Genomic DNA, 23,160 nt, shown 5'->3' with positions numbered 1-23,160 from the left:
CAACAAATGTGAGTTCTCGTGCTTCATATATCCATAGTCATGTACTGTTAAGGATAACATGGATAGTCCCCTTGAATAAATTCAAGCCATTATTTTTTAAAAATGTAGTTCCTTGATATTTCAGTAATTAAGAAAGTAACCAAACCACTGTATCAAAAGATGACCCCTGAAATTATTGTCATTTTGAAAGTATGTAAGAAGCTGAAACTAAAGTGAAGGAAGTTTTTCAAGTAGGAAGAGAAATTTTTAACAGTTTTGGTTTATCTCCTTTCCTAATTCTATTAATCTTAAATTCAGTTCTGCTACAGCTTTGAGAATTTTTAATCTTCAGCTTGGTTCATCCTGAACTTTAAAAAGTTTTGTTTGAAAAACTGTATACATTTTATGCTTCTTCATATGAAATTTCATAGAATATATGCTGTTTTGCTCTAATTAATGCATGTTTAATGCCACTATCATAAATGTGCCTGGGTTTGTGAGCCCTTTCCTCCAAACACACATTATGTACAGATTGTAAATTAGAGAATTGTGCTGAAAAATTCAAAGAACTATTGGATAATTCTTTCTTCTCTTGGAAAAATTTAGTGAAATTGCCCTCTCAATATATCTTTCCACAAATAGGGTTGAAAATTTCAAGATGCCATCTGCACACAGCAATTAGTCCAAATTTAAAAAAAAAATAAAAACCCTGAATTCATTTTCCACTTTCTCTTTCTCTCAGGAAGAGTTGCAGGATGCTAACTGCAACTCCAGGCATGCAATTCACTATTGCAGTGCCACAGATATAGTGCAAGGGGGGCCTCCTCTTTTAAAATCAGTTCATTAACATGCATGGGTTCCATATCTAAAATCCATCATTGTGAGGTGATGCAGGCGTTTTGTTAGAGTTTTCCCTAACTGTGAAGTAGCAGAAGACATTTGTTTGATCCTTGGACCAATGTCAGAAGATCAGAATAACTTCTTAGGATAACAGAATTTGGCCAGTCCTGCACTACTATTTAATTCCTGGAATAGCCACATAAACTTCAGATTAAAGTGACAACTTTATTGGTGCCCTCAGGGTCACAGATAATGGCAAAAGCTTTGAGTATATTTTCATTAATCCCATACACATTTTTGACTGTAGTCTGTGAGCTTTTTGAAAGAATTTCAGAATTTCACAACATACATAGCAGTATATTACCCAGAACAGAGACAAACTAAATGCGCAGAGATAATTCTTCCCTTAAGACTGCTATGCAGTGCCATGGAAGACAGCTGTAAGTTTTCATAAAGTTATTTTTAATACAAATTTGAATCATTTGTTCTCTCTTCTCCCACCCCGCCAGCCCCGTGCTTCCAACAAAATGCGCTATGGTGGATTTTGGATAGGAACAAAAGAGCCAAGCCAACTGTTCTGGAAAGCACTTTTTTGCTATGTTCCAATGTCACCCGAGTCTCTCCTTGCACTGTTTGGCAATGCTTTGGGAGAAGATATTTTGGTATAGTGGGCACTGGTGAGGTCAGCAACAAAGATTAACTCCAAACGGGCCACACCTGATCTTGGCTCCACTGCTCACCTCTCTCTAGTTTTGTGCCTTCACTTTGCATCCTCTACCTTCGCTTGTTCCTGAAGCAGCTTTCAAGATGAATTTGCCTATTCCTTGATATGCGCACCATATAACACCTTCTCTCTGGGCTGATCCAAGACATTTTGCTGCCTGGGATGCAGCAGCAAATGGCACCATCCATCCACTCAATTCAGGGTATGTAGTATGCAAGGTCAGCCAAATTATTTTGGCAGGCAAGTCAGAGTCCTTTCTCCATCCCCAGCAGTTGAAACACAATGACAACAGATCAGATAACCAACAATGTTTTGCCCTTTCATGAAAAGCCAGATCTGTGGCCTGACTCAGCCACCTTACTTTGCCTAATGGTAGGGCTGGCCCTGCCATCATTTAATCCAGCTACATTCTTCTTGGCCATCTCTAGAGCTACTTCCAAGCAGAATGGAAAGGTGGGATTTCCATCTGTTAACGAAAAATGCTGCAGCTGGTCTTGATTCCCACTAGCACATGGGAGGAGAGATGTCATCTCTCCAGAGCCAAGTTCAAGGCACATCATCATTTTCTTGATTAAATGCAACCCCTTGGATTGCATTTTGAAGCAAAACTAGAATTCAGTGCATACTGCAGAATGGAGCGGTACTTGTCTTTGTTATAGCTAGTGTGTGCACACGTCTGCCTTTCCCTTCATCCCGTTTTGAATGATGGATCACTTTCATTTTTCATTAGACTTACAGCCTGCTATGTCTCTATCCACCAACCTTGCTTCTTCAATTGCATTAGTTGTCAAATGCTGTGTCGGCTATTATTTTATTTTGGATCTAGCATTTCTGATATATATAGTAGCACTAGAAGGAAAATCTAATAAAACAGTGTTATGAAATATCACTCATAATCCTTTAAACACAAAACTTCAGTTTGTCAGTTGTTTGCTGTTGGTGTTGGTGATGGTTCTGTTACCATGGGTACCTAATGCTTGTTTTTCTTTTCTTTTCATATCAACTTGCATAGTTCACATGACAAAGGGAAATAATCTAATCAAATAAACAATCTGGAGGAAAATATTTTAAAAAGAATTAATGTTCATAGTCATTTTTATGGTAAATACATACATCTTACAGCACTTCAAACTTAGGTGCTATGCTACTCTTAAATTTGACTGTCAGTTTTATTAAACAATTTTTAAATTTGGCCAAATAAGCAGTTAAGTCCCAACACATTCCTATGTATTCTCAAGGGAAAGAATTGTTAGACATTACAGCTGGAGCACCATCTAATGGATGTGTTTTGCAAGACCCCTTTCCAAGCTAAAATGAAGTCATCTTGCTTTCTGAAGCTAGCTAGTCATCACTGTCAGTACTGAATAGACATATATATTACTGGTGATATAGCGCATACACTAAATGCAGGTCTATGTAGCCAAAACAGCATCATCCACACACAAGGGAGAAATATGAGGACCCAATGTACTCAGACGTACAGAAAATCATGGCGGGGGGGGTGGATTTGAGGCAGGGGAATGCTTAACATCCCAAAAGCCTAATGGAAAGCAATGCAGTCCTTTAAGGTTGATATAATATGGTTCATTTAGTCAATTTTTATTAACTGCCCAATTCATGTAATGCTTTGTGGTAGCTTTGAAAGGCAAGCCTATACAGAGCATGTGACAGTCCTCTAATCTAGAGCCATACATATAGAAACATAGAAACTGAGCGAGTCAGAAAGGGTCTCCTGGGGCATCTAGTCTGACCCCTGGCTCCAGCCAGCTCTGTTCACAACATGCACACCATGTGCATGTCCAGCCTATCCTTGAACACCCTCACGGATGGGGCTTCAACCACCTCCCGTGGAAGCCCATTCCATATCCTAGGAGTCCTAATCGTCAGGAAGTATTTCCTGGCAACCACCTTGAATCTTGTTTCTCTGAGCTTTGCTCCATTGGAATGCATCCTGCCCTCCTCTGCAGGGGAAAAATGGTCAGGACCCACCTCCGCATGATATTCCCTCATGTATCTATATGTCACTAACAGGTCCACTCTGAGTCCCCACTTCTCAAGGTTGAAAAGACCCAGTTCCCTCAGTCTGTCCTCATATGGTTTACCCTACAAACCAGCCACCATTCTTGTGGCCCTTCCCTGCACTGATCCCAACCGTGCTATATCCCTGTTGTAATGAGGGGTCCAGAATTGAACACAATACTCCAGCTATGGCAGAGGCAAGGACTTTATATTCTAGGACATGGTGCCATTAGTTGTACCAGGCATAGCTTGGAAAAGGCTACAGCTGCCAGCCAGGAATGAAGTAGCATTCCCTGGCCCAGTAGTGCCCCCAGGCTGCAAACCTGCTTCTACAGGTGAACAGTAGGATGGGCCACCTACCTAGTTCTACCTACCTGGCCCACCTCCCATCAGTATCAGCATTTTGTCTAGATTTCCTGGAGTTAGGAAGCAACATTCAGGAATTTCTCCCTTAAGTTTTGGTTTCTTATGTGTGGTGTTTTAAATATGCAGCCCCATAAATAGCCTTTGTTCTGTAATTTTACACTAAATATATTGAACTACCTTTACCAACTGATTGCCCGTCTCCACATTTTGGAGAGCTTCTCTGAAGTTCTTTGCAATTTGTTTTTGCTAGCAGCACATTTGACTAGCCAACAGAGGTGAATTGCACTGGATAAAATGTAATAATGAGGGCCACTGATGCCAACTTAAGACCAATAAAATAATAACAGCCAATAAAAGTGACCACATCCTGAGTTGTGTCAGTCAAAAGGGATTATTATGTTCTTTTCTAATTCCTGCTCAAAATGTCCCCATGCACCACCACTTCCCCATCCAGGCTCCTAGGTCAGGGTCGCAAGCCTGACTCTCACACAAAATGTGGCCAGGCTTCCAGTGCCCAATCAGCAGGAGATGCTCCTTGACTCCCTGAAGTGGTAACCTAAAAAAGAGGACGCCTTTGATGGCTCGCCTTTGCAGTCCATCCCACCATGTCTGACCACACCACCCGGCAGGGCCAGTTCTTCCAAATCTCTTCATGGAGCTGTTCCAATCATGGGTGAGGCTCTGTTCTGTGTCCAGCTACCCTCCAAGCTCAGAAAGCTACAAGAGAAATGAACGCTCCATTTGGCAAGTCAGTGGAGCAGGGGACCAGATGTTCTCAGTCAGCCTTTCTCCGCTCAGTCATTCTTTCTGGGCTGCTCCCAAGAGGTCCAACAGCAGGCTCCGTTGTTGTGAGCCTCTTCCGGGAATGGTTCCAGCCGTGGGTGAGGCTCTGTTGCATGCGGCAGCATCATCTCCAGCTGTACATTGTAATCTTGACACCACTTGGGGGGAGGGGATTTCAAAGCTGGGGCACCTCCATATTCATTATTTGAATGTTTGACATTTGAACACAAATGTGCCATTGCAGCCTATACGCCAGGGTGATTTTTCTGGGCATGTGGACTTCACAGCTGTCCCAAATAGGTATCTTCTGCCTTGCATATAAAATGAGCATTTCTTTTTACCGGTATCTGGCAATACTATACATTGCAAAACAAACCTGTGACTCATTGTATTCAACTTTGTCTCTTTAGTCACGTGACATTTGACATTTTGATCTTGCCTCGCAGATGTCAAGCTTGTAGCAATGGCATTGAGGGTGCCCATCACAACTTCCATTTTTTTTTTAGTGTGTAGCTTGTATTAATTTTTCTAGCACAGGATTCAAAAAGATCTTACTATGTTACATATGAATAATCTCATCCTTTTTCTCCATCCATGTGAACATAAGAAAAGTACATATCTTGAGTAAGTATTCCAAGTGCTAGTTCATCAAAATACCATTGTTCTTCATCAGGAAAACCAAAGATATAATTTCAGATAGCATCTATCTTTGGTTAATTGAGTATAATTTCATGAATTTCATGGTCTGAGCAATCTATAGCTTACTGACGCTATAGAAGCAAGCTCTTCATTTCTGGAACTTTAAAAATCCTGAAAATAGTGACTGCTGTGATGCTTGATTATAAAATACAGTTTTTGCTTCAGGTTCTACTTTGTAGATTCCTGTATTAAAATATCATGGATCATTTGCACCATATTTGTCTCTGATGCGAAATTTCACACTGGTGATAAAAAGAGAACACAGCCATTAAATTATATCATATTGCTTTGGTGGAAGTTGCCTTAGGCTGTAATCCTTGCACAATTACCTGCAAAGAAGCATCACTGAACACAGTGGGACTTACTTCTGAGTAAACATGCATAGGATTGCTGTGTTGCCTGCATTTAGTGATGCTATCTGCTTAGCTCATTTCTGGTTTTATCTAGGCTTGTATGTGCAGTATCCTCCACATTCACCATGATGGATGCCTCCACTGATGCTTCTATTTTATGTGTTACTCTGTTAAGTCCTTCCATTCTACATCCTACATATTGTTTTCCTGTGGTAAATGGCTGCTGCATTCTTAGATCCAAATATTTAACTTTCTTTCTTTTTTCTTGGCATGCTCGCTTTTTGATTATGATAAGACCCTAAAAAGACAGGGATGTAACACACTGTGTCGACATATAAATAATGGTTGTGGCTTTTGTTATGATAAGCCTGTTGTCTGGTAACATTTTTTTTTATGTAGAAAGCAAGAGCTCACATTTCTTAAAATTTTGGAAGATACTACATGTTACCATTAGTGATTCATTTTATAACATCCCACATAGAATAAACTTTTTCATTCATTAGAGCAAAGTAGGCTCTTTGGAGAATAGGCTATGTGTTTGTTTAAAAGCAAACGTTAGAGCTGAACCCTTCATGGCTCTTTATTTTTGGCATAAATGATTTTCTTTTGGCACCATTTATGGGCTATTAACTCTTTCATCACCTGAACTGTCCCTTCTAAAGCATCTGCCTTCTGCATCATTTTGTTAAGTGTCTTTGGATATAGGTCCACGTTTGGACATGTTTTGGAGACATCAAAAAGTAGGCAAAAGTAAGGGAAACTTTGTGGGATACAAATATCCAACCAAGTTTGATGCCTCATGATGCTTACTGAGCTCTCTCTGGGATCTGCATCAGCCGGGTGCTTCTGGGTACTGCCACTGCCTTTGGCGGTAAGGCAAGTAGCAACTGGAGATGGGCCTCCCTGGTATTGTGTCCTGTTCATGTTTTTCTCAGAGGCTTTTGCGCAGTGCTAACATTCAGTGCTGGGAATAAATAACTGGAGGGAAAAATCCTCCAGTTCTTTTCCTGGATGGATTTTTGCCCTTATAATCCTGCTGCCTTTACAGCTGCATTGACTTCTGTTGTTTCATGATATTTTGTTAATAAATTTCCATTAGAACTTAAAGTAGGTGTGTTTTAAGCTTTCTTTTTTATTAGCCTCCTGGAAAATAGCATTGAAAGATTGGATAGAAATGTTTGAAACACATAGCAATGAATGCTAAATGTCTTATGAGTTCAGAAATGTGGGAAGAAGAAAAAGGAATAGTGAAAAGCTGAATAACAAACTTTGCCTTCCATCCTTGGAGCTGCATAATTGGAACTCCGACCTTTCCTATGGCTGTCTCAGTAGCTTCTAGCAGCCATATCATTGCTGTCTTAGTTTCTTTGCATAAGGCACATGGAAAGGTTGGACCCAACTGTTTCCACCCTTTTTGGACCAGTTCAATAAGGTCCAATATAGCCAATCAGAAAGGCTCACGTAATAATGCATTAATATTGAAATGGGGTACATAAATGATAACAGTGAGTCTCAGTGAAGAAGCAGGGTGAATGTTGTGTCCAAAATCCCTCCTTGATTCTTCTCTGCAGATTTAGATTAAAACCAAGGCCTGTTTATGTGCTGTGCAACATTGCTTCCGGGCTGCCAGAAGACTCTGCAAAATGACAGTGGGAAAGATCACTGCTTGCATCTTGCTCCTTGTGCCTGATCTGTATTGTGCTCTCTCTCTCTCCCTCTCTGCCACACTGGACTGAAAGTGATTGATTTTCTGACAAACAGCACCCTTGATCCTGCAATGTGTCCAGTTCCATCCATGTTTGTGTCTAGGTGCCAGCCTGCCTCCCCTCGTTCCCTAACCCTAACCCTAACCCTGGCCAAATTTCGTCCATATCCTGAACTATCCAGATAAATTGTTGTTGTTGTTCGTCGCGAAGTTGTGTCTGACCCATCGCGACCCCATGGACAACATTCCTCCAGGCCTTCCTGTCCTCCACCATCCCCCAGAGTCCACCTAAGCTCACACCGACTGCTTCAGTGACTCCATCTAGCCACATTCTCTGCCGTCCCCTTCTTCTTTTGCCATCTATTGTTCCCAGCATTAGACTCTTCTCCAGGGAGTCCTTCCTTCTCATTAGGTGGCCAAAGTATTTGAGTTTCATCTTCAGCATCTGGCCTTCTAAAGAGCAGTCAGGGTTGATCTCCTCTAGGACTGACCGGTTTGATTGCCTTGCTGTCCAAGGGACTAGATAAATAGTTGCTCCAGATAAATAGTTGCTCTTTAATCTGGATAACTGTTTGGGATTGGATCCAGAATCTGCCTTCCACAAAAAGAACGCACCTTCTGCAAGAAGAATGGCTCTGCACGCATAAGCTCTCTCCACTGGCTTTTTGGGGATCACTCTATGCTTCCCCTGGCTGCTGTAGGAAGGAGGGGAAGGGAAGTCCACTTCTCCCAGCTTAGTTGATCTAGTGTACATTTGGAAATAGTCCATGGTTGATACATAAAAGCACTCAGTTTTCATAAAGTGTGTTTTAAATGATAGCCTAGAAATGTCAGATAAGATAGACCATTTCTGAAGACTTCCTTTTTCAATCCTGTTTTAATAAGTTATCATCTCCTGCAATGCCCTTTCTTTATTTACATTCTGGCAGTTAAAAGAGGGTTATTAAATCTTGCTGTAAACTTAAATTATTGCAACTAAGTGAAATTATTAATCAAGGCATTACCTTATAAAAGCCTTTTTTGTGGGGGTGGAATAAAAGAGAATGAAAATGCATAAGCAGTAAGCCAAGTGGATTTTGCTCTCATCATGTGTCCAACCCAAGGGATCATCTGATTTATGCCCAATAGAATAATTCCAAATAGACAAGCATAACAATATCCTATCCATTTTTGCTGATAATAGAGCTAGTTCCATTTCTTTTTCTTTCTGAAACCAGTACAAGTTTCCAGTATAGACTGTAATCAAGAAGCCTGACAGAAATGTTAAAACTTCATTGAGGCCACGGGACTGAATCCTGGCACAGAAGATTCAACCCAACTACTCAATGCCCTCCCAAAATGTGTCTCTGATTACCATTAAACTGGCAGCGCAGTCTGGTCTGGGCAAGCTCATTTGTAAGGGGGTTGGAAAGCTTTCTGAATAACAACTCTTTTCGTGCTGCATAATGGTGTGCGACAACACAGATCAACCAAGCTGTTTTCAGTGAGAGACAGCTGGCTGACTTATTTTCTGATGTAGCGATGGCGATACTCCTCAAAGCCTAACGAAAATTCAAAATATATCTTCTTGGGCAAAAGTGAAAAAACAAAAGCAAATAACAATTGCCTGTTGTTCCAGTGTTTGTGCTTAGCACTGGCAACAATCTCAAACCAGAAGCGTAATGTATTAATATAAAGCCCCCAAATATTTAGACTTGTCCTGAGAATGCAGGTAATGACAGCCAGCCTTATGTGTTAGTTGTAATTACTGTACCAGGGGGATGCGTGAGAAAGGAGTGCACACCTGGCTGTCTGATGAGGAGATACTATTTGCTTCCAGGACACAGCCAAAACTATCCTCTGTGTAAATGAAGGACGGCTTCTGCCATTGCAGCCTTCTGATTTTTCCTCAGCCCTGCAGAACAAGAACATATTTATTATTTATTTATTTAGTAAACTTCTATGCCGCCCCATTCGCCGGAGCCTCGGGGCGGCTCACAGACATAGAACGTTGCCTTATACTGAATCAGCCCATTGGTTCATCAGGCCACTACATTTGAGCATAATCTGCATCAGCCAAGTTTGGACACCATGATAAGCGCACTCACATTCAGGATGATTGTGGGGGGCTGTTGAACCATGGGTGCTTGTTGGAATGGGGGTTCTTGTGTTGACTGGACCCAGCTGTGATGACTAGATCTGTCTCATTAACCACAAGCAAGTCATGAAGAGAACCTGTGGCTTCTTTGGGAGCTGTAAATGGTGGGTTGTTCACCATGGTTTGTTAGCACTGCTGAGTTCAGGACACTCAGTAGCCTGCTTTTCAACAACAACCTGCCAAGTCACCCTCAACCTGGGCACAACCCTTGAGTGTGCACTGGTGTGCTGTCTGAATCCTGTCGCTTGCTGGCAGCAGCTCTCTAGGCAACTTAACATCCATCGCATCAGTGAAGGTCAATTTGCTTTGGGTCTGGGAAAATAGAATAGAGAGAATCTCAAATTCCATACCATGATCATCTGTTGGTATAGATCTGAACAAATGTGCTGAGTCATAGAATGAAAAGGAGTGTAGGACAGTCTTGCTGGAATACAAGATGCTGCAGAATCTTGGCTAAAAAGAAACTGTAACCAGTTCTTTCTTTTTTTAATTTTTTCTTCGTTATCTAGTCTATGAGTTTAATTGAGATCGGTAACCCCTCTCAGAGTTTAGAGAACGTGTGTCGCTGGGCCTACCTACAGCAGAAGCCTGATGCAGGACATGCAGAGTATCACGATCATGCCATTTTTCTCACCAGGCAGGATTTTGGGCCTTCTGGTATGCAAGGTAAGTTCTGTGCTGAAGGGCAGCCCAACTTGCAAATGTCACATGGTGGGTGGGGAACCTCTTTTAGCCCAGGAAGCAAATTCAAATTCAGAAAGGATCTTGGGGGCCTCATTGCAATAGAAGCCAAAAAATGTGCAGGCAAACTACCAAAGAAAAACAAAAAGAAAATCTCTTGCAGGTTGTAGCCTCAAACATATAATGCCAGTAACTAAGCCTTAGGAGAGACATTTTACCCTTTTTGAAGAATTGCATAAAACTAGGAGGAGGAAAGTGTAGAGATGGCAGGAGTCATGGCCTTCTGGAGAACTTCAGATGGCCAGACTTCGGACCCTAGCAGAGCCAGACTTGGCCTCCAGACCTGTGTTTTACCACCCCTGCTTCTCTCACAGAAGAACACCCCCCTCCCACCACCCTCATATTGGATCTTACAGGAATAAACAATCAAGCCTTTGCTATTCCTCTGCAGTTAGTCTGTGGAGGGTTGGGAGTAACTGGTTGACTTTTCAGCCTAAAAGGCATTTGAGGGATATTTTTGTAATCATTTTTATCCTTAACTAAACCAAAGAATTCTTACCAATTAGCAGACTAGTGCAAGTAGTTTGGGAAACAGAGATTAGCTTTTTTCAGTTGGAAGGCCTGATCAGTTTTTCAAATATAACTCTGACTGCGTGTATTTCATAGGCAGGAAATTTCCAGAAGTACTGTTTTTTAACTGCCCAGTTATTTCTCCAGAGAACCGTATTTCTTCTTGTTGTTCTTCCTTTGCATGACTGAAAATCTTAGCTCTTTGCTGTTTCTGTTTCCTAACCCCTGGTCTGCTCAGCCGGCCAAGGGTCGGCGGGTAAGGCTGCCTGCTGCTTCAGCTGGCTAATGGTCCTTCAGCACAGGCTGTGTCCAAAATCCTGTTTGTTTCCCTGCGGTGTGGACCACAGGGGCTTGGTGCCCTTGAGGCATGCTCATTTAGCTCATCAGCATCATTTATTTCACTCACATAATTTTGACTTTCCTGGCTATTGGTTTTGTGGCTTAGTGCATATGTCTATGGCAATGTGTAGATCAGTCCATTGCTGGTCTGCGTCACTTTTGCATATGTTCAGTCGTTAGACTGTTGCATCCTATGTTCTGAGAAGTGAAAAGTGCACACACCTTGCATTTAAATCCTGTGCATTGCCCCCCTATAATATGCATTTTGAGCCTCAGGAACAACACAAATTTCAAGAAGTGTTCAGTCTGAAGGATAAATGTTCTGATTTGCATATTAGCTTGGCAAGAGTGAAATAGGTTAGCTTGCTTGAAAATGTGGACTGGACAAAATTCTCCAGCATCTTCTTGGCCCTGTGAGAGGTAAAAGCTGAGCATAATAGTGATTATGTTAAAATGTTCCTTGTGATAATGAACCAGCCCTTTTGAGAGGGCCATTTGAGTTGTGCTTGGTACATTTATGGAGCAGTCCCACTAAGACAGCCATCAGTTGCCAAACTCAGAGAGAGGCTGACAATTATCTCCGGTGAAGCAGGAGGAGCAATGGAGGTGCTCTTCAGTTCCCTGTTCCTCAGTCTCTGCATTTTTGCAAGACAGCCAGTGTTCTTCATCTAGCTTTGGAAGGTGAGGGCTGTAGGCTGCAAAAGACATGGCATGCCTCATATCCTGGCCTCTACAATCACCTCACTCCCCACCATTGGACTGCGTCTTTCCTTACCTCTACAAGGTTGCCTTACTTTTCCAGGCTCAGAGAAGCAGCCAGTGTGGCTCTTTCCAATTCAACTGTGAGGCAGGGGAGGGAGGTTGGAGTGCAGATTCCCAGCTTTGTGTTTGGAACTCTGTCTCCAGCCTTGGATCTAGGAATCTGAAATATCCTATGGCTCCCAGACAATGCCTAGGGCCCATAGGATTAATTCCTTAGAAAAGTGATACATAGATTGATTGATCAGTAGAGTTTTCCAAGTCGCCCAGTAACCCACACCACTTTCTTGAAGATGTCTACATTTATCTCAGTGGTGTCAAAGCGTGCACTGCATGTACATGACTCAGGGTCTGAGAAGAGGCATTCCTTCAGATAACCTGACCCCAAGTCATTTAGGACTTTGAATGTTAAACTAGCGCCTTGCATCTAGACTGGAAACCTACCTACTAACCAGGATTGCAAACTGTATTTTGATCCTAATTTCTAATCCCGGTTTGTTCTTCAATCACAGTTTTGTAGGAAACCATGGTTTAAGAAACCAAGAAACCAATCTCCTCTAGAAGTAGGCATGAGAGAGAGAAAAGTGAGGAGGAGGAGGAGGAGGAGCAGCCAGCCCTGTTGTTCATTTAGCATAAACAAAGTGTGATTTGCCAAATGCCCCCATTATATCTGAACCAGAATAAAGTTTCCAATCATTCTCTATTCTAGGAACCTTAAAGCACAATGCTATGACTGTTTAGAAAGAAAAAAGTCATGCAATTCCCAGCATGCCCCCTTAACAAGGACTCGGGATTTCTGATGTCTGAAGATGCATAGAATTGCATCCTTAATTATTTAACCATTTCTAGCAGTGCTGCCTTCTTTGGGAGTCTAAAAGATTAAAAGGTAATTTGTGGATGTCAACAAACCAAACACTCACCAAGATGAGTAACTTACGGCTTCTTTTCATAATCTCAAAGTATCTACATAAATATTTCATACCATCTCAGCGTCATCTAACTATCTCATGAAGCACATACTTGTCATCATTCAGATCAATAGTGGAAATCTTCCAGAAAATTCTGTGGGCCGCAAGGCATCTTGGATGACATTCCTGTGGTACACAGCAGAACCAAAATGGCCCTCCCCAAAGGGCAGGTCCCTCATGAATATGAATGATCCTCTGCAGCCAGTCATGCAAGGGGAGGAGAAAAAGGCAGCGGGGAAGGAATGAGCTTGCCACTCTTTCACACTGAAACAAATTGGACTTTGTTGAGCAGTCTCTTTGTCCACACCTGTAATCTTTGCAGATTGACCCCTTAGATTACAAAACACCCAGAAACTTTCCTGCACAAACTTTGTTCAGGTGAGTAAGTTTTGCATACAAGCACAGCTTCTGCTAATTGCAATGGATCTGCTTGTCTCTTCTGCATCTCCCATTTGGGTAAATAAGAGTTCTGATGCAAAGATTCCTGCCCGGTTGTGCCCTTCATGTTATTTGCCACTTCCCTTTTCTGGTATCTTAAATCTAATCTCTTCCCTATTAGGATATGCTCCGGTTACTGGCATGTGTCACCCAGTCCGAAGTTGCACACTTAACCATGAAGATGGCTTCTCCTCAGCATTTGTTGTGGCTCATGAAACTGGACATGTGTAAGTAGCACTTGGTTGCAGTGGTGCTGCATGACTGACAGTAGCTGTTTCCATTCAGTTCAGTGGAGAGAGCCAATGAATGCAAGGCGGATTGGCTCTCTCCATTTAGATACATGGGGAAGCTATACCAGGCAGGGATGTTAGAGCTCTTGCATTTAGGAGAAAACATTATTGGAAAGGTGTTGTATTCTAATAAAATGGATTCTAATAAAAATGAGAGAGATCGTGAAGAAAGGATTCTTTGTGGCGAAGGCACAAAATAGAAAGGCAACCAGTTTTACAACTCATTCCTTTTTCATTTGCTATTTCATCTTCCTACATTTTAGTGATATCTCTCTGTCAAGAGGCTTATTTCCTCAGCACTTTCTATTATACTTTCCCCAGAAAACGCCTGCAGGCACATTTCTGTTCTTCTTTTAGGAATTATTGGCGGCTCCTTTGTCCTGTTAGGAATCCTCAGTTGTCTATATTAGGACTGTTAGGATTATTCCTACAGTTGATTTGGCTTCCTTTTTCTTTATGCATTGATCTTCATTTCTGCCTGAATATTGAAGAGAACACAAGAAAGAGTAAAAGGGCATTCACTGCAGGTGGAATGACATATTGCTTCACAAGCTATGTCTGTAGCATTAGCACTGAGCAATACATCTCCTTTATGAAGCCTCCAACATAATTTAACTTTAGTTCTTTAACAAAATGGAGCGAAAGCAGCCTTCCTACCAGAATGCCCTCCAGTTGTGTCAGGCAGCAATTCTCATCCTGTTTGGGCAGAATGCCATACAACCCAACACATCTGGAGGATGCCAGGTGGGAAAGGCTGATCTGGCAAATGCACTGGGGAATTCTAACACTGTTGAAGGATTTGGTCAGTGCGGGAAAAGAGACCACTCCCAGGTAAGCTGCTCTGAGCTTCCCAGAGGAAGGTTTTATAGAAACATAAAAAATAAAAGCAATTAAAAAGTCACAAAATAGGAAGATCTCTGTTGTCATTAGAGTTATTATTAGAATGATAAGAAAAACAGTGACTAACAGGCTCTGTTGTGCCACTTTTCCCCTCTAGACTAGGCATGGAACATGATGGGCAAGGGAATCGATGTGGGGATGAAGTCCGAATGGGAAGCATAATGGCCCCTCTTGTCCAGGCTGCATTTCACCGCTTCCACTGGTCTCGGTGTAGCCAGCAGGAGCTGAACCGATACCTTCAGTGAGTACTGTGATGAAGAGGCATCTATGATTTTGGGTTTGTGCAATACTTACATGCCATCATTTCATTAGGTATAAAATGTGGGGTTAAAGACAACTTAGGAAAACGAGAACCACACTTAGGGGATGAAAGCCAGTAAAAGCATACATTAATGCTGCAGTCCTACAGCCTTTTACTTGGTGCTGACTTATTCAACAGTAGAGCCCTAGTGAACATAATGAGACTTTTTTCCTGAGAAGATTATGATGACATTACAAATAGTACAATGGTCTATATATGGGTAACATGGCAAAAAGCTACATTTCTCAATCTTCAGTATAAGATTATTTTCAGTTTTCTTTAAGCAATAGTTTTTAGGAGTGGCTTCCGGCAAGAATCAATTAAAATAATTGGGCATAAATGTAATTTTTGTAAAATGCCAGTCTTTCTTTGAAGTTACATTTGTTAAACTAAGTCAGCCTGTACCAGCTTTAAAAAAAAAGAACAGAGACAAAAAGGTCCTTTGATGAATGAAGGTAATTCATTGTTAACATAAATGTATGGTGCCATCGTTTGAAACCGAGGCATGGATACCATGGGCGCTATCCATGTAATTGTCATGCATGCATTGATAACAATTGCAGTGTACTCTACATGGGGCTGCTCTTGAAGGTGATTCTGTAACATCCGCTGCTGATAAAAAGTCACATATTTCAATTAATGTAGCAGAGAACTCTGGGGCTAAGTTTTGTTGGCAGATCTAAACAGGCAGAGGGATTAGTATAGAAAGAAATGTTCCCCAAGGCGATCAGAGACCAGGACATTTGGGGCCTCCGACCTCATAACCAACACATAGAGCCAGGCCTAGTACTCAGGCAAGGATAGGCCAACACAGATTGTTTTTGATGGTGCTTGAGTAAGACGTGCTCAATGGGCCCTTTCCCTGCCGCCTCTCCTCCATTGCCACCACCAGCTTCAACTGTGCCTCACCCTCTGTCTCCTCACTGCTACCACCTGCTTGGCTGACAGGCAGAGAGCCAGTGAACAAGAGGATCCTGGCATCTCCTGCTCCTCCTCCTTACTTGCACCACTGTTCTATGGGTCAGAGTAAGGGTTGGGGTTGGGTTTGGGGTGAACCAACCGGTTGCAAAGGTGAGGAGGAAGAGCAAAGCCAGGGGTTTCTGACAGACACTGACAGTACATCAGTCTGGTCAGGATGGAAGACCTGCGAAACTCTTCATGGCCTGGCCTGTATAGAACAGCAGATCTACCCATAGTGGAATTATAATCTGAGCAGAGGTCCCTAGTCCATGTTTGCCTGGTAATACAGAGGCAGCTGGTGATGTAGGGATGTGCAGGACACAAGCAGTGGGAGGGGAGGTGCTTCGCTTTTCCCTGCTTCCCCATCCTTCACTGCAAATGGCCTCCCATTTGCTGTCCTCAAGCTCTGAAGCTGAAGCTCAGCCCACTGACGGGGAGAACCCGGGGCATTTTCTGGGGAAGTTGATTCTTCCGTACAAGTGTTGCCTGTCCCTGCATTTGTACTGGCTTGCCAAGGACAATTTTCAAGCAAGTTTGTTCAGAGTACTAAAAGAGCAAAACGAGCACTGGCTTGTACATTCCCTTTTCCTGGGTTCAGGCACACAATAATTTATTTGTGAGGGATAAGTACATTTGGCCGTTGTGGTTAAAGTTTTACATAAAACACACAATGCTGGCACAAATTTCACAAATGGAAATTTAATTAAAGCCTTTGCATTTATCCCTGTTTTCCCCCTGTGGACATTCATTTTAGTTTTAGTAAACAATGTTTTTTTAAAAAAAAATGCAACCTGCCAAAGGCTACAAGTGGTCAATACATAACAGAAGATAAACTGTTATCCAACATAAAGAAAGAACAATTATAACCCCAAGTTTTAAAAAGCAGGAGAAAACAAGCTCCTGAGTCATTACCTACCAAACAGATGAATGGAAGAACAAAAAACAGCATATTACTTGGAGGGAAAATGACTCATTCCTATTTCTAGTGAGTTTTGCTTAGTTTCAGATGGTTCCATGGGGTATTCTTTATGCTGCAAAACCTTCCTCTACGTCAGTGCCATATCAATAGACAACATGTTGTCTTGTCTTAGATGTAAATTCGCTACAGTGAAATATCATATGCTCTGTAACTTGTGTACTAATAACTATGAATTGTGAAAACATGCCCTTGGAATAATTGCAAATGAAAACCCCAAGTGCTACAGAGGTCTCACATTTCCATCTGTAACTGACATTTTTGCCTATTGCAGTTCCTATGATTGTTTGCATGACGATCCCTTTGACCATGACTGGCCATCCCTTCCGCAGCTGCCAGGAATCCACTACTCCATGAATGAGCAGTGCCGGTTTGATTTTGGACTTGGCTACATGATGTGCACAGCTGTGAGTACTGCACGGAACCTGCTGTAGGCACCCACGTCCCTTGCAGCTGTCCTGAAATGGCTTGCGACAGGTGTTAGCACTAAGAGGCAAAGCGTGTGGCTGCCAGAAAGTAAAGCCTTCCCAGCAAACACCAAGGTGTAGCAAAAGGTCATGTCAATCTACCATTTTTGAAACTGGAACCCCAGAAATTATGTCATTCTAATTTTATTGGAAGGTTTTGAAAACTGAATGAACATGGCCAGAGGTGGATTGTGTTGCACTGCTATAAATTCAAGACAAAGTTCTAAGCTCCACTTGTATAATGACTTCTGTTCTCTCTTATGAAGTATGGTACTACGTGCAGGTGAACATGGACATCAGAAAAGCCATGCTGGATGAGACCAGCATTCTGCTCACACACTGGCAACTAGATGCCTGTGGGAAACACACAAGCAGGACAAGAATGCAATAGCTCATGTTACCTAGCAACTGGCATTGACAAGCATGCTGCCTTCGATACTGGAGGCAGGGATGGGAAAGCCAGTAGTGTTCGAGTTGGCTGAGAGTCTCCGAACCCCACTTGGTAGCTCAGCTCATCTTCACTCCCATTCTTGTTTACAACCCATTTTTAAATCTGTTTTTTATTTAAGCAAGAAAAGTGAACATTTTGAACAGGAAGAATGCACATCTTTCATATGTGTGCGCTCTCCCCCTATTGACTAAAGAGTGAATATTTGTATATTTTTAAAGAAAACAATTTTGGGGGAAAAAAGACACTCCTATTTGCATGTGGGATTGTAAGCAGGGAACGCTCAAATGAATTGAATTTTCAATTCAATTCTCATACATCCCTAAGTGGAGGCAGTAGGCATCTCCCACGCTCAATAGCCACTGATAGCCCAGGCTCAGATTCTCTATCATGGTTTCTTAAGAGGTATTAATGTGACTCCTGCCACCCTGAGACACTGTGAAGGACGGGATACAAAAATCTTAAATACACACACATACATGTCCCATTCAACATTTGCAAAAGAAACATTATTGGCTTGCTTGCTTGCTTTAAACCATTTCTATCCTACCTTACCTTTAAAGATTTCCACACAGCTTACAAGAAGTCAGTGATTTAATGGGGGGGAAATCACCCTGCTAACTTAAAATGTAACGTAAACACAAACATAGAAACACACAGCAGAAAAAGAGAAATGCACCAAAATGGAAAAAAGGAACACAGTGCAACAGCAGTCCAGATATTTAAAACCGAGCACCATTAAAGCAGATTGAAACTGCCCACCAAATGGCCTCCTGCAAAGATCATTCTGGAAGTGAGATGGGCCTCATTGGAAGAAAGCTTGTGCCCAAGTGTGGCCACTGAAAATGCTGTGGTCAGAATGACACAATCTGTTTCCAGCTCACGACTCCCAGGACTTTTCTAAAGCCACACCTAAGCGGTCTAGGACACTGAGCTGTGCTTCTTTATCTCCAACAACTTATGTAAAATTCCAGATATTAAATAATAAAGTAAAAAGAGCTTCTGCCAGCTCCATACAGGAGTTATTTAGATCTTCAGGGCTGATTAGCAGAAAATAAGTCTAACAAATAAATAGTAACGTCTGGATGGTATGCACTCTCCTTGAGATAAATATAATATGCCGCATTTGTCATCCACATAAAACTATGAAAACAATCTGCTTTCAGTAAGTTTTCTGCAGTCGATTAGCATTCGGGTGGCCTGTTTCTCCTGTAATTCATCTTCTATACAGCAACCAGTGTTCTTTTTGAAATCACAGCTGCCTCAAAACTACACGTATATGTCCTGATCACACTCGTGCATGGGGATGGTGCACATAAGCACAGCAGTGAATTCAAGGAGGAGTCCCAGCACTGCTGGCGCTGGCTTCTTATCATGAATGTGCCCGTGTCCCTCCTGCATTCTTCCCAAAGAGCATTTCGTGGTGTGCAGTTGACGTTCCTTCACTGCTTCAGTGGAGGCTTCCAGCAATGGAAGACTGGGTGATTTTCAGCTGTTGTTGAGAATGATCTTTCAGTCTCTGGAGCAGATTAGAAATTAAAGCAGCCCGTAGGAGCAAAGCTCCAGCCTGGAATATTCATTGCTGTCATCATTTGCTTATCTACTGTCTGTTGTATTCCATATCTTTATTCCATTTTGGTGAACTATGTTTACACTGACGACTTTGCATAGGGAATCAGATTGCTTTCACATGTTTTTGTGTGACAGCTATGATCCCTTTGTCATCTTCCTGTAACAAACACATCAGCTTAACATCTTGGTAATGTGGTCTTTAGGACACCTGGTAGAGATTTACCCCCCACTCTCTCGCAGCCCAGTGTATGTTTCCTCCAATGAGGACTTAAGTCAAACACAAAACAGCTTCCAGCTGCTGTGATCACTGTTTATGTGCAAGGAGAACTGGAATTAAAACTACATCTGTGTAATGTGTACTATAAATACTGTGTTCCCCTGAAAAGAAGATGCAGTTTGTGCCAACATATTGTTAATCTTCATCCTGTTTCTCTCAGTGGGGAGAATCTACTATTGCTGAACTGCTGAAGTCATTTTCCATGATATCCAGTCCAGGCCTTTGCTGAGGGGTAGGGTGCTCTTCAGCTCACGAGCCATTCATATGGACCCATGCACACATTCACACATACCAGCACTTTCAAGGCCTATATCACCTAGTCACACTTCTCAAGGTGGTGTTTACGAGAAAGAAGTACTCATGGAACAAAAGAAGAACAAACTGCAAAATTCACTGTGGGTTGTATCCAGTGGTCCCAATCCACTGGTTTCATCAGAAGGCCCTTCCACCCACACAGCTCCACAGGATGGCCTCAAAAACTGTTCCATACCAAAAACTGCTCCAAGATCCAAAACAGGTTTTTGTGTGAAGCAGATGTGTGAAGTAGAGGGAAGGAAAGAAGGAGAAAGTCCTATTACACTAGTGGATGTCTACTATTGTGATGCAGGATTTAACCTATTAAGAACATTCAATGAATAATTCACTGTGCTAGCAATTAAAATTACATCATGGACCAACCTCAGTAGACCGTACTGGGGAAAATATTGTATCGCAGTTCTGATGAAGCCCTCTCTTTTTCAGCCAACTGTGACCTTGGTGCTTACTCAGTGTCTAGCCATTGTGGGAGGAGGATGTTGGATGAGCAAAATGGAGCTGTTTGAGGTTGAATGGAGACAGAACTAGGTTCACGTTGGTGGTCATTTTGATACTTTTCAGGAGGGAGGGCACTAGTGCTTACGCTTTCCTGTAACCAAATCTTCAGAGCATCAGAATGTGGCTGAAGCCAGGGTGTCTTCTGGAAGCCATGCCGCACTGTCCATGGTTTTTACTATAATTTCCTATTGTCACCGTGAACTAGCAGCCTCATTTATACCATCATAAATTCAAGCCTAGCTTATCCTGATGCATTCTAATCTTCATAAACTCAAGTCTGGTATCTGAAATGTGCCATTTTCTGAGTGTTAGATGTACAAAAATTCTCAACAAGGAATTTATGACCATAACTCTTTTCATTCTAGTTCCGCACCTTTGATCCGTGCAAACAGCTTTGGTGTAGCCATCCTGACAACCCTTATTTCTGCAAAACAAAAAAAGGACCTCCACTGGATGGAACCATGTGTGCTCCTGGAAAGGTAGGACTTTCCACAGTATCTTATGTTGCTACACAGGGTTGAGAAGTAGCCTGAAGGGAAATAACAAAGCATTGTCACCCCTTCTAATCCTATATTCTGGGATATTACATTTAGAATCAAAGGTACAGTTGGAGCAGGATTTGGGTTTAGCAGTTAAGAGGTCTGTTCAAAAGAATGAGCAGAGGAGCTCCCAGATGCAATAGGATTGCCTTGCCACATTTTGCAGAAGTAAAATAACACACATTGCCCTCTAAATGAGGAGGAGGCCATAAGACAATTAAGGGTACAATCTTATGCATGTTTAGACAGAAAAAGTCCCCCCAGGTATGTTTTTTCCCATCTAAACATACATAAAACTGCAGCGTCTAAAATGTCCAAACTGTACATGTGCTTAGAATCAGAATAATTAAAAGTACCAGGGAGAGTGGTAGCTCTGGAATATAGCATTCATCCACTTAAACAAAAAATATGTGTAATTGTTTAAATTTCTGTGTGTTTCCGGGAAAATAAACAGCACATCTGGAGTGCAGTGCATTAGGAGACTGATGTTAAAATGCACACACCAGAAGTTTAGGGAGTGCCACAAAGGGCTTTTTTGCATGGAGCATTTATTGCAATCTCACTATTCACTGCTTACGGTTGTTTAAGGATTCTTTAGACAACATCATGACACTCCAGTTTTGCTTCTGCCTAAACGCAATTGTAGAAGGTCATTTAGAGCAGGGAAATCATAGGTTTTAATTGTGAAAGCAAAAAAAATGCAGTGTCCTTCTGTGTATGTGTTTCATTTTGCTATAACACAGGGCCACCTAGTGATCCTGTAGCAGAAAAACAGGAAAGGAAATGCTCCTTGCGTAGTGCTCACATCTGAATTCTGCCCCCAACCCAGAAGTCGATACTGTGAATTAGCAGCCTCCTTCTCCTTGTAGAAAAGCCCAAAGAGTTGAGTAATGCGCTGAAAAAAATAGTACAAACAGCTTGGGCACAGCTGCGCTCGCTGTGTTGCTATAAAAGCAGTGCCCTGCATAGTTTGGGCATGCAGGTCTTGATGCTGCAGCCAGCAGGTAGCTGGTCCAAGCAGCCGCGTATCAGTGCTACATAAGGTCTGTTGAGCTCACCCTTGTGCTGCGGTAAATCTCCCCACCTAAGATTTCTGTTTCATGACATGACTCATTGTGTATATCATGTCTGTCATTCTTTCCATCTGAACTCCTGTAATTAATGATACTATAGCCTTCAGTGTAAAATGAATCCATAAAACAACCATTTTATTAAGCAAATTAACCAGCAGAAGACAGCACTTCTGAATTCTGAACTGAAGCTTTATTTGCACCTTAAATATATAGCAATTAGCAGTTATGCAATTGCCCTAATATAAAACTTCATAGTTTACTAAGACTCTTGACAAGAAGGAATAAATAGAAGTAATGACCCTAATAAAAACAAAATTAGGAATGCAGTGTTGAAAATCTCCTCTCTTGGGAAATGTATTTATTGTTGCTGCACAGCACAAAATATGCCCATTAAAATAACACCATTGTGATCCTTTTCAAAAATCCAAATGCATTGGAAAAAGGATTATGAATGAGCCAAATATCACAGAATAAAATATACGCAACTAATTAGAAATGCTGGTATAAAAAGACTGCAGATCTGACCTTGCAGGGCTTTTCTGGCTCTCATTGGTCTTATTCCTTCCACGCCAGAACTTGCAGGGAGAGGAGCATCTTCACGTCCATTCACATTACCTGAAAGCAGAAAAGTTGAGCTTATCTTGTAAGCTTGTCTTTCAGTTGTTGGATAATTAGAACAATAAGTCTCCTGCTGAAACAGCCATAGGTCTGGAAGAACTAGGAATGGGTGAGCTTTTCCTTGTCCAGTCCCTTCCTATATGAGCCGGCTCATGTCAATTTGACCTAGAAATAAGCCAAAATACTTCTCCAAAGTCAGGAAGTAGCACCAGTCAACTTGAAGCCAGCCCGAACCCTTGGGAGAGTAACATATTTCAGGAGCTGCTTTTGGCCTGCTCTTGAGTGTGGACAGAGACCACCCTCCCTTCCTGTCTTCTCCTCATTGCTTGCTGTTGACCTGGCAGTGTGCTGTTGCTCCTTCCTAGGAAGTGGAGTGGTGGAGTTGAGGGGCTGAGGGACTGGCCATGGTGCCAAGAGGATAGGAGGAATAACACATTAAAAACCTGACTTGGTAGATCAGATTCTGCAACAAAGGTAGCAAAACTTCTCTGCAATTAAATATACTGAGATATTTCACAGTGGATGTGGTACGGGTGGTCATTTGTTTTGGTTTAGGGTGCTGTATC

General features: G+C 42.0%; 1 protein-coding gene across 2 annotated transcripts in view; it reads left to right on the top strand.

The window, feature by feature from the left end:
* The window catches only part of ADAMTS2 (ADAM metallopeptidase with thrombospondin type 1 motif 2), a 281,226-nt gene that overhangs the window by 211,170 nt on the left and 46,896 nt on the right, over nt 1-23,160 (top strand). For both annotated transcript variants that reach the window (XM_044454174.1, XM_044454173.1), the window contains exons 6-10: nt 10,115-10,271; nt 13,482-13,587; nt 14,648-14,791; nt 17,062-17,194; nt 20,730-20,843. In XM_044454174.1, coding sequence (XP_044310109.1) covers nt 10,115-10,271; nt 13,482-13,587; nt 14,648-14,791; nt 17,062-17,194; nt 20,730-20,843 — 654 coding nt within the window. The remainder of the gene's footprint in view (nt 1-10,114; nt 10,272-13,481; nt 13,588-14,647; nt 14,792-17,061; nt 17,195-20,729; nt 20,844-23,160) is intronic.

Source organism: Varanus komodoensis, unplaced genomic scaffold (assembly GCF_004798865.1).
Source record: "Varanus komodoensis strain SLA01 unplaced genomic scaffold, ASM479886v1 scaffold7_3, whole genome shotgun sequence".
NCBI lineage: Eukaryota > Metazoa > Chordata > Lepidosauria > Squamata > Varanidae > Varanus > Varanus komodoensis.
This window is presented reverse-complemented; position numbering and strand designations above follow the sequence as displayed.